This window comes from Passer montanus, unplaced genomic scaffold (assembly GCF_014805655.1).
Source record: "Passer montanus isolate IOZ18808 unplaced genomic scaffold, ASM1480565v1 scaffold3, whole genome shotgun sequence".
NCBI lineage: Eukaryota > Metazoa > Chordata > Aves > Passeriformes > Passeridae > Passer > Passer montanus.
Window position 1 is genome coordinate 7,751,117 of NW_024367707.1, and position 12,060 is coordinate 7,763,176.

The following is a 12,060-nucleotide window of genomic DNA, read 5'->3' on the forward strand; positions in this document are numbered from 1 at the left end:
TCCCTTCGTGCGGCCTGCCGGGACGCGTGGCGGGCCCGGCGGCGCCGCCGACGCTGAGGGGGCCGGGGGTCGTGGCGGGCGGCAGCCGGCGAGTGATGGCGCCTTGTGGTTCCTTCCCCCTGCAGGAGCGGGCCCGGGATGGAGGGCACAGCGGCGCACAGCGTATGCATGGTGTCGGACTTCTTCTACCCCAACATGGGGGGCGTGGAGAGCCACGTGTACCAGCTGTCACAGTGCCTCATCGAGCGCGGCCACAAGGTGCTGGTGGTCACCCACGCTTACGGCCACCGCAAGGGCGTCCGCTACCTCACCTGCGGGCTCAAAGTCTACTACCTGCCCCTGAAGGTGATGTACAACCAGTCCACGGCCACGACGCTGTTCCACAGCCTGCCCTTGCTCAGGTACATCTTCGTGCGGGAGCGGGTGACCGTGGTGCACGCCCACAGCTCCTTCTCGGCCATGGCGCACGACGCCCTGTTCCACGCCAAGAGCATGGGGCTGCGCACCGTGTTCACCGACCACTCCCTCTTCGGCTTCGCCGATGTCAGCTCGGTGCTGACCAACAAGCTGCTGACGGTGTCCCTGTGCGACACCAACCACATCATCTGCGTCTCCTACACCAGCAAGGAGAACACGGTGTTGCGAGCAGCCCTGGACCCACGGATAGTCTCGGTCATCCCCAACGCTGTGGATCCCACCGACTTCACTCCAGACCCCTCGAGGAGGGATGACAGCACAATAACGATTGTTGTTGTCAGCAGACTTGTTTACAGAAAAGGTAATGGGGGATCAGATGTAGGCTTGTTTTGGTTTTCTTTCTTTGGAGAGGTCTTGGTCAGGTACCACTTCAGTTTTATCTGTGGAATGGATGGAATTTTCAGTGGGAGTGGTGAGGTGGCTGTTCCCAGCTTTTGTGTTTGTGAGCTCAAGAAGAAGAAATGTACTTTTGTTTTTTGTACATGGTGGGTTCACAGGGGGAATGGTGAGGTGGCTGTTCTGAGCTTTTGTGTTTGTGAGCTCAAGAAGAAATGTACTTTTGTTTTTTGTACATGGTGGGTTCACAGGTGTGTTTCCTTAGTAATACTGAAGAGACCAAAACCTGCACTTTGTAAAATTGAAGGTTTGGTGCATATTGGACATAAGAATTAGAGCCTAATCTATATATTCTGTTAGAAATGTTTTAATTGTTTTTTATTTAATCCAGTGACAGCAGCTTAAGTGATTTTTTTTCCATTTTTTTCCTTCTATGAGGTTCCAAGTTGTGTTTTTTTTCTCATATTTTTGTGTACAGTAGTTGTAGCTATCTTCAGGAGACTTTTTTTTCAGTTCTTCTGCTCCTGAATATAGTTGTAGATGTGGGCTACATCATGAGAAGTTCTGAAATCAAATACAATAACAGCTTGCCCTAAATTTTCTACTCTTAGGTATTGATTTGCTTAGTGGTATAATTCCTGAGCTCTGTCAGAAATATCCGGAGATACATTTCTTAGTTGGAGGAGAAGGACCAAAACGGATCATACTGGAAGAAGTCCGGGAGAGATACCAGCTGCATGACAGGTTTGTTCTCTGTGTGTCCATGACCCTTCAGGCTGGGGACCTGCCCGCCTCCCTCCCCCAGATAAACCCCAAAGCCTGAGGAGGCCTAAAGGCAAGGCAGATAAACCAGACACTGAAGACTTTGAGCTGGACTATGGTCCAGCAAGTTCATTCATGTTTCTGTGAGTAGGCCCTGAATGAGCCTTCACTCAAGTCACAGAAAGGTGACTTAGATACAGATTTATCATGCCCCTCTCTGCATCCATGGTGCTTGGATCTCATGTGGCATCAGGTGTTAACAGCTCATTTGTGCCATTGCATGTCATGATGACTGCCAGGAATTTATTATTTCAGTATGAAACTCTTCAGCATAGTGCTTGTCTCCTATGTGTTCTTGTGGTACTACAAGTATGTTCCCTGGTGCTACCTTGTTACCAGAATGTTGCCATGATACAGATGCATTTATGTATTTCTGTTGGGTTTTCTTGATGAAGAACAGCTTCATATTCTGTTTGTTTTATTTTCTATATTTTTTGTTGCCTGTTTTGTGTTTTAGTCAGTGACTTACCCAATTAAAATTGTCATTATCATCCTCATTTTACCCTTTATTGTTTTCCAATATCTCTTCAAGATGATAGGTCCTGATCATTGTATCTTAAAAACTTTTTCGCTTGTCAGACTGAGATTGGTCAGACCTCACACTGAAAATTCAGATAATGCATTTGACAAATCTTAATTTTTAACTGAAGGAAGCCATTTTTTCTTGCAGAACTAGAAGGCTCAGTAGCAATGTTCTGGAGGCAAATGTCATTAAAACAGCAAATTCTCCTACCAACTTTATTTTCAGAAGTTTCTTTCAGTGTGATAATAAAAAAAGCAGGATCTTCTGTTTTTCCATTGCTGGAAAAATTTAGAGGAAACTAAACCGAGGTGCCCATCCTTGTTCTCTCACTAGATTAGTGTGAACCACTGGTACCTTTTTCAGAATGTGTGGCATTATTATGGTCCAAATCTGGTGTTTATCTCTGGGTTGTTTTTATTTTTATTTTTTTCCCTCTTGTATGCAGGGTGCGTCTTCTAGGAGGCTTAGAACACCAGGATGTCAGAAATGTCCTGGTCCAGGGACACATTTTTCTCAACACTTCCCTCACTGAGGCCTTCTGTATGGCTATTGTGGAAGCAGCAAGCTGTGGTTTACAGGTAAAAAAAATCTCAGTATCTAGAAATCATGTATCCATTTTAAACAAATTTCACAATAAAATAATATGTACTTATCACATTGATTTCATCTGAGGCTCTGTCTTGACAGAGGTAAGCAAATGTTATGCCCATTTACAGATCACCTGGAAGCTGAGACAGAAGGGTTAACTCTGAGAAGAGTTTTGTGTAGAATTTGGAATAACATGTAGATCTGCTCTCAGTCCTCTGAACTAGCTAAAATACTATTTTGTATGTACTCCTTTACAGAGTTTTGGGGTAGTTGATGTTCACAAAGGTTTACTTCAAAAGGATCTGCAGAAAAATTGCCTTACTATGGAGGGATTCAAGATAAGTTGGAGAGAGAACAGTAAAAGCCCTAACTAATTTACAACTCAGATTGACAACTCAAAAAGAAGTTGAGTCAATAGCTATAAATAATCAGAGTTTCACAATAAATCATAAAGAAACCTTATTAAAAAGACAGACTGATAAGAGTACTTAATTTACAGTAAGTATAGAAAATGTGAGTGACCTCAGTTTTTTCTTTACTTCAGTATCCTTTGACAGCAGTTACTACCTAGTTGTAGTTACTCTCTTGCCATCTCTTCTCTAGAGGTGAGGAAGTTCTGCAGTTTCTTATTGCCCAGTGTTTAGAGATGATTGCACAATGTGGGTCTTAGTAATTTCTGATTTCCCTTTAAAAATAATGATTTAAATTAATATACATAAATTTTTGCAAGTGTTCAGTAACCTAGGAAACTGAAATTTTAAGTATGTGGTAAAATTATCCTCTGCAAATAGAGGTAACAGGTTTTTTTTGAGATACTTTGGAAGAAATGTCCAAAATCTGGTTACACAGGTTTAGTTGTGTACTGTGGCACACACCTTCAGGAAAGGTGTCTCATAGCCTCTCATTAGACCTGTCTGATTAGTCTTCTGTTTTATCATGGCACCAAAGACTCATTCTGGACAATGTTGAAGGTAATCTGCTATGCTTCATCTTCTCTGGGATTTACACCTTTAGTTCACATATATGTAGAGTTCCCAAACTATGATATTTTCCTATTCTTTTAAATAGCTGCATCTAAACAATGTAATAGCATTGCCATCACAAAGTTTCATTTTTTATGTTGCACGTGTGACATTTCTTTTGTTTGTTTCAAAGGTGGTGAGTACAAGAGTTGGTGGGATTCCAGAGGTACTTCCAGAAAATCTCATCATTTTGTGTGAGCCCTCTGTGAAATCTTTGTGTGATGGACTAGAAAAAGCAATTGCCCAGCTCAGATCAGGAACTCTGCCATCTCCAGAAACTGTTCATAATGAAGTAAAGACATTTTATACGTGGAGGAATGTAGCAGAGAGAACTGAGAAAGTATGTATAATCCCTTCTTTTAAATTCTCTGAAAGTAAATTTCTGAAACAATACTTGCTTTGAAATATTACTATGCATATTCACCGTGTAATATTCCAGTGTAATTGTTCAGCATGTTTCCTGTCAAACATACATGGTTTTAAAAGGTCCAGAAAACTCTTTTTTTTTTTTCCCTAAATGGATAGGTGGATTTTTCTGTTTGTATTTTCTAAAATGCCATAATTGCTGGTAAATATTTTGAAGAAAAGCCTAGATCATTAGCTAGATTTCTACTCTTTACTTGTTCAAGTCTTGACATGAAGTAACTTTTCTGGCATAGCTGGAAAATGTGCTGCATAAGGTGTATGACAGGGTAAGAACAGTGCATGACAAAGCTTTGCCATGTGCTAACAAGTAGTTTAAAATTATGAGAGATAGTTCAGTGCTGGAAGGCAGAACACAGCTGAGTTTACATAAGCTGTGCTTGTAATGAAAAGTTATTTTCACAGTTTGGAAATTATATTTCAGAACTAGAGCTGCACTTCAGTAGAAAAACTGCCTTCAGTGAAGAATGTTGGCTGAAGTAATGTTACAAACACCTGTGGAGCTGTGTCACTTTGGACTTCAGCTCCTGTGTTTTAGGAAGGAGAGAGTAGCTGAACCCCATGTCTCTTACTTAGATTGTACTGCACTAAACTGTATATCTCTCATAAGCCTCCTCAAAGTGCCATGTACCACCAGTTTATTTTATTTTCAAATGCTATCAGTATCATTCATTTTATGATTTTGTAACTGCAGGCAACATTTGAATTGCAAAGTTTTTACAGACGTTAGATTTGAGTTTGCTTTACATTGCCTTTTCTTGTGCAGGCAACATTTGAAATGCAAAGTTTTTACAGACGTTAGCCTTGATTTGAGTTTGCTTTACATTGCCTTTTCTTAAAAAAACCCACCAATACTTCATGAAGGAAAATACTCATAGAATTGATAGAAGTATGCATAGATCTTAAATTGTACAGAAGACAGTTGTTTGTTATGAAATTAAGTTACCTGTAGAATGGAGTCTGTAACATTCTTAAGGAAACAACTGTGTCCTTCAAGCCTTTTTGGAGTGGTTTGTAGTTGGCTGTGGTTGACATGTATAAGTCACTAGTAGCATGTATTTGCTTTGTGCAGTAATTGAACTACTGTTTCTTCAAACAAAAGGAGATTTGGAATAGTGCCAAACTCACCTATGAGTTCATCCATCTTTATGTTTAAAATCTCATAATTGCATGTTCAAGCTCTTCCTGGGACTGATGTGAATGTGAGATTAGAACCCATTCAATCCATTAAAACCCCCAACCCTTTCTGTATAATATTACATGAGAGACAAATTATGCAGCCTTCCTAGTTAATGAAGTACTTTTGAAGTGTGTAAAAGAAGAGAATGTGTCATATTTCTCCTTAAATAAATGAATGAAATATGTAGAACAAGACTCATAAATCGGCACTTGGAATCTGCAAAGCCTTTTGGGGGGTAATATTTGCCCCATCTGGTAGCTAAGACTAGATCATTTATGTTGTGCAGTGATGACAAAGTACTGCCTGACTTTTGAGGTAGAATCAATGCATTTTTAAGATGTTACTTTCTGTCTCCTCTCTGTTTAGGTGTACGACAGAGTTGCAGATGAAGTGGTTTTACCAATGAAGGAGCGACTTGACAGACTAATGACTCACTGTGGCCCAGTGACTGGGTGTATTTTTGCTTTTTTTGCTGTTCTGAACTGCCTCCTCTTGGTGTTTCTGAGGTGGATGACTCCAGATTCCATTATTGATGTTGCAATAGATGCTACAGGACCTAAGGGTGCATGGACTAAACAGTATTTTTTTGGGAAAAAAAGAAGAGTTAAAGAAGAACTTCCAAATTCCAAGATTGCTCAAGTGGACAGGGAAGAATGTGTTGGTCACTAAAAGTTTTAATGCTTGCTGACAGAGACATTACTCTTACAACTCCTTAGTTTCTTTCTGAAGTTCTTGGAAAGAAACTTAGTTCAATGTGCTACCTCAATTTAGGATGATGTTCTTAGTTCAGTTTTGGATTCAAGCAAATTTATGGGCATCTCTTTTGCACTGAAAGCTGGGAGGAGAACGTGTTTTTATATATATCAGAAGCCTTGGAAACAAAAATACAAGATTTTTCTTGATAACTTGAACATTGCAGAAAGGGACTTAGGTGTTTGGGAAAACAAAACACAACAATTCTTAGCTTACTGTAGTTCCTGCTAATCCCTGATATTTACTGTGATTTTTATTTTAAGACCTCTTTCAAAATAATTAAAAGCTCAACAAAATACACCTTTTTTCTCCTAAGATGAAAATGGCACTTGAAATTAGTCATAAAGTCCATTACCATGTAAATTTCAGAGACTTGGTTCCAGCAGTTGTGTCCCAGTGACAGTGTTTTGCCTGGGTAGCATTATTATTTTGAAATTCTTCCCTAGTCAGATTTGCACATCCTGTTGCTAAATCAACATTCCATAATGATTTTCTGATATTTTCAGAGGTGCTAAATTTGTCCTGTTCTCATACATGTGTGAAAATGATCTAAAGCTTATAGTGGTTTTGGGTTTTGTTTTTGTTTTTCGGTACATAGGGGAAGAAATAGTATTATTTAGAGATAATACAGCCTTTAGAAACATCTCAGGCCTGAAAACTTCCAGCAGTCTGTGCCAAAGTGTGAAGTAACACATGTGAGAGAGCAAAAACTCTGAAGGGCTTAACAAGCACACTCGTGCTTACCTGCTCTCTCCCACCTCCCACCCACCCATCCCTTTCTCCCTGCTTCTTTCTCCTTACTTATGACCAAAGTGGCATTTCAGTCCATCTCTGGGAGGGACAGCGTTCAGGGTGAGTGGTGTCACCTCACCCACATCAGAGACACTGGCTGGCAGGTGCTGCACGTGAGATCTTGGGAAGGTGTCCCTTAAGTGGAAATAACAATGGCTGTGCTTTTCATGGAGAGGCAGAGAGAAGGAGCAGCTGTGAGGAGTCTGAGTGATGTGTACGTGGGGCAGGAGGCAGCACAGCACTGTGCCAGTGTGTGTGAGAAGAGGAGTTTACTTCATTTGTGTCAACCACCTCTAAAATTGCCCCTTGTCTGATGCACTGGGTTAGTTTCTTTTTCAAGCATCACTAAAGATGATCAGCTTCCTATTTTATGACTCTGGAGTATTGTGTGCTGTTGGACACTGTATTAATATTAAAACTGTGCAATATGAAAACACTGTTTCCAAACCCTTGAAGGGTAGTATTTAACACACTACTTCTGCCAAATTCATGTTGTTTTGGTAGAGATGTAATTACACAAGCATTTTATAATTTCATTGAACATATTTTCATGAAACACAAAGATAATGTAAATAACTGCCATATATAAAGTCTATTTTCTTTTACTAGAATTTTTAGCCTTTGATACGTAACATACAGCGTGTAATATTACAATTTGAGTTTTTCAAACTGCATTGAAAGTGGAAGTCATCTAAAATGTGCCACAAGATTTAACGATAAATGGGTAAAATTAAGCTAATATTCTACTTTTCTAAGTTATTCTTTTTTTTTTATGTTGTTCAAGCATTCAAATTTTTAACAACCTTTTGAAAATACTGATTGCCACTCCAGGGAAATGTTATATATATATGTGTGTGTGTGTCATTTTAGTAATATTTTGTTTGTTCTCTTTTAGTTCTGTTTTGTGTTTGCAGATGTTGCAAGAAACCAATCACAAGGATTGCATGTATCTATTTAAAAGAAGATTTCTTTTGTGGAACATTGTGTACTTATGAATAACATAATAAAACCTTGTTATAGTCTTGTTTACAAGACCAATGTAAAGATTATCTAGAGGTTTATTTACCTTTCCATAAAGAATGGTTACATTTCATTAATATGTGGGAGCATATAATTAGAAAATACAAAACTACAAAGCATAATGCTGCTTTTCACCACTGGTTGTTGGAGAATGTTTTTTAATAATCATCTTTCTGTACAAGCTGCTATACAAACTTAACCCATAACTGGTTTCTCAGATAACACCACTTGTATTCTGCAGAAGTGTGGGAATGATTTGCTCACTGGCCTTTTACAGTGGAGTAAATGCCACAGAAACATTTACAGTTTTACAAAATACCAGTGGGCAGCGTGAAAAAGGTTAAATAAAATAAGCAGAATACTAAAAAAAATACTGAGATAATGAGTGTGGTTAGAAATTAATAAAATAACTTGTTAAAAAAATTAAAATTTTAATTTTAATTGTGCTTGCAGGTAACATTTGATAGTTGTGAAATACCAGGGAAATGTTAGGAAAGGGAGAATAACACTCATTAAGCAATGTCTTGCACAGAGCAGTGCAAGAGGAGGAGCAGGAAGACCTGTATAGAATGTCCCCCTCCCAAACTGCAATGAAATTCCATCCCCAGGCACAAGGAGAAATGTTGTTTCCAATACATTATGTGCAGACACTGTGAATTAAGGTAGTGAAAATTGTAGTTTAATCCATACAAGCATCATGTAAAGTGTGGCTACAAGATTAGTCTTTCAGACTGTGTTTTAGTGGGTGTGGATGTATCTGTAAGAAGGCAACTACTGTAATTTGCTTGTTTTGTGGTCAATTTCTTCTGCATCTGTTTATATTTTTTCCCTTTTTTATATTAATTTCTCTTTACTAGTCCTTTTTTCATATATGCTTGAGCTTTTAAAAATTAATTGTAAAAGTCTTTCTGGTGCTTTCTGCTTCAGTAAAATACAGACTTTATGTAAATAGATACAATAATTTCAAAATGGTTTAATATTTTGATTTTTTAAATTAAAAGTATTTCAATATTTTTGGTGTCTACTTGCTGTCATTAAACTAGTCTCATGATATTTGCTGTGCATCATGACATTTGTATAATGTCGACTTCCACAGTTTTCCCTAATGACTTGAACATTGACAGAGATAAAAGGTGGATGTTTTTTAAGGGAATAAAACTAATGACAGGATGTGGCTATGTGTCTGAATTTATTAATTTACCAAAATGATACATTTTTCTTGTAAAGCTAGCAGGCAGATTAGGTTGCTTTCAGATCCTGGCATGCTTCAACACTGTCACAACTCCAGAGATGCTACTTGTGCAGGATTCATTGAGCTTGAACTGTGCATGGCTGGTGGTCTTGTCCATGCTGGTTCTTCAAGCTGCTTGTCTAAGCAGAGGGACTGGTGCATTCCCTGGGAACACAGGCACTGGCTGCTGCTGGAATTTGCTGTCTTCCTGCCCAGGCAGCAGCAGGAGTTTCAAGAACCAGACCCTACCCAGCGTGATGGGTGGCAGATAGGTGAGATGAATCCCACACTGGCGTGAGAGCAGCCAGTGAGTCACTCTCCACATCTCTTTTTAAAAGGAGTGTTGTAAGTGTGCTGACCTAAGGATGCAAATAAGGCAAGGCTTGTGTGGGAAGTAGTGTCATTTATTAGATCAAACTGATAGAAAAGAACTAGCCAGGCTCTGTATGGGCATCTTTGTTCTCATCTCTTCTGTTTGAGTATTTCTGACTCCTTTTTTTCCCCCAGTTGCCTTACTTTGACTGAATACATGGGATACTCTAATCCCAACTACATACATTAGAAGTACATTGCTGTAATTCGAAGTGTGTGTAGCATAAGAATAGACCAATACCTCTTTGAAGTTCTTCCAGATAAGCATTCCTCATCCCTTTTCCTCATCCTTGCCAAATTCTTCAGGTCACATCTGGTATTTCTCCCTAGAAGCTGGATAAAGTTAAGGTGAACCTTACTGAAAATGAGTTGTTTTCTAAGCTGGATTGCCCTTTTTTCCTGCTTATTTCTTGCATGTGTGTAAACTAGCATATATAAACATTACTTTTTGAGTTTTTTGGAGGATCTAGCTAACTACTTCTATTTACCTTTTGGATACTTTGATTTAACAATTTAGTAGTTATTCTAGAGTTAAGGCAGAGTGACTCTTGGAGTACTTAGGGCATCTTGCAGCAGTTCTCAGTGAGTTGTGTTTTTTCTACAGGAGGCTGACTTGTTCACTCAAGTCTATCAATGGAGTTGCATACTGCACCTTGTTCAGCTCACAGCAATGATGCTCAAAAGAGCAAGGGAGGAACGATGGCAATCCTGTGTCTGCACTGTCATTGCTCTTGTGATCTGCCTGTTCTCACGCCTACACCATGTTGCTCATCTCTCTAGTTTCAAAAATGCCAGAGATTTCTGCGTGATCACACCCGATCTTGCTGTTGTTTGCCTGACTACCACCCTCACCAGTGTTTATACTTTCCACCATGCTGTTCAGCTGTCTTCTCAACGACAATTTTCTTTTACATCCACTGAATTAATTTTCCTAGTGCTCTTGTAACTAAGAGCAGATTAGGAGATTACACAAGTTTTTCTCAAATGACTCACTGAATAATTTAACTGAAAATCTTTATTTGTCTTGTACCGAAGCCAGGAGGGTGATTTTGCTGCTACACAAATAGAGTTAGTCCTTCTGGGAGAGTCGTGTTCCAGCAACTGCCTCAAAGCAGTCAAACTTTCCTGTGGTTTTCTAGAGCACTTGGAGAGCTCTTTGGTCTTATTCCATTAGGGATAAAGGAATTTCAGTGGCAACCACCTGGTTTTCAGTTTCTTGTATTTCTCTCAGTTTTATGGACGTGTACAATTCTACATACCACCTATTAGGCTGATTGAGAAAGAAATCAATTAATTTCCTTTGCAACCAAAAGCCCAGTTTTCTCATTTTTGTGTTAAAAGGTGCTCTTGCTTGTCTCGTGTTGAGAACTAACTTTTGTAAATCCTACACAAGAAATATTTCTCCGTTATTCAGGCTGACTTTACTTTGTTATGGTCTTAATATTTTTATGTGTCCTTTTTCTCTGCATCCAACATTTTTGTTCTTTACAGCTTTTACTATTCCTCTGGCTCCAGGAGGAATGTTTCCTTGTTCTCACATTTTTCTGGGCTGACCATTCTGTTCTTTAGTCCACCTTTTTTTGTTAATTTCTCCTCTGTTTCTCAGCTGAGCAGAATTAACTGCCAATAAACCAATATGTTTTTCTGTGATTCTTTGACTGAACTTCTCTTGTTCTGTAATCCATATCTTCAGCTGTCTGTGGCAAACTGTATTAAATTGATTAAAAAGAAGAAATTTTCCTCTTTTGGATTATAAGTATTATAGCTTCTATGGGTGTTTAATATTACTGTGTAAGGAAAGGTAGATGTAATAATTTGTAAGAAGTTATATAAGAATGTAATAACTTGGTTTAATTCAGAATTTTAGAAAAATTGTTTGACTTGAGAAAATTGCTTGGGGTGTTTTATCTCTGCACATATTTTATATAGCATTTTAGGGCACCTGGGAGGGCTGAGCACTGAAGATAGCAAGGTACTAAACCATCTGTATTGCTATAAACCAAAAGAAATTACATCTAAAATGCCCAGAGAAATAATTTGCTGTATAATTTCTGTGTGCATTTCCACCATCTCATTGGGATCTCTAAGAGAGGAATTATCCTGCTCTTTTCCTTGACAGATGTTGGAATTGAAGGCTAAGAGAATCTGGGCAAAGAGGGGAATCAAGAAAGAATTAAATCCTCCTCCTGTGGTACATATAGGATAACAGGAATAAATAAAAGTTTAAAATAAAAAGAGATGGGGTGTTCTACATAGATTCAAATAAATACATGCAGAAAAAACCCTTTGTTCTCTGTGGAAGCCATGTGCCTTCAAAAAGAAAAAAAGGGCAGTTAAAGAATGGGTGCATCTTGATCAATTTAAAATATTACACCTTTGAATCAATGGTGGATAATGTAAAAATATTTCCAAAACAGACAATGCTGTTGCAAGAGATATCAATGGACATCATTCTTTATCCCTGAGTAATGGACAAAAAATTATATGTTATGTGTTTCTTTTTGTGCAATTTCAATGCATT

The 12,060-nt window shown here is 38.6% G+C and overlaps 1 protein-coding gene across 1 annotated transcript; it reads left to right on the plus strand.

Moving 5' to 3' along the window:
• Positions 1-69: 69 nt before the first annotated feature.
• Positions 70-6,900, plus strand: PIGA (phosphatidylinositol glycan anchor biosynthesis class A). Its single transcript, XM_039714494.1, has 5 exons — positions 70-778; positions 1,425-1,557; positions 2,604-2,736; positions 3,902-4,108; positions 5,738-6,900. The coding sequence occupies exons 1-5, from the start codon at positions 139-141 to the stop codon at positions 6,038-6,040; spliced, it is 1,416 nt and encodes a 471-aa protein (XP_039570428.1). The 5' UTR covers positions 70-138; the 3' UTR covers positions 6,041-6,900.
• The last annotated feature ends 5,160 nt before the right edge of the window (positions 6,901-12,060 follow it).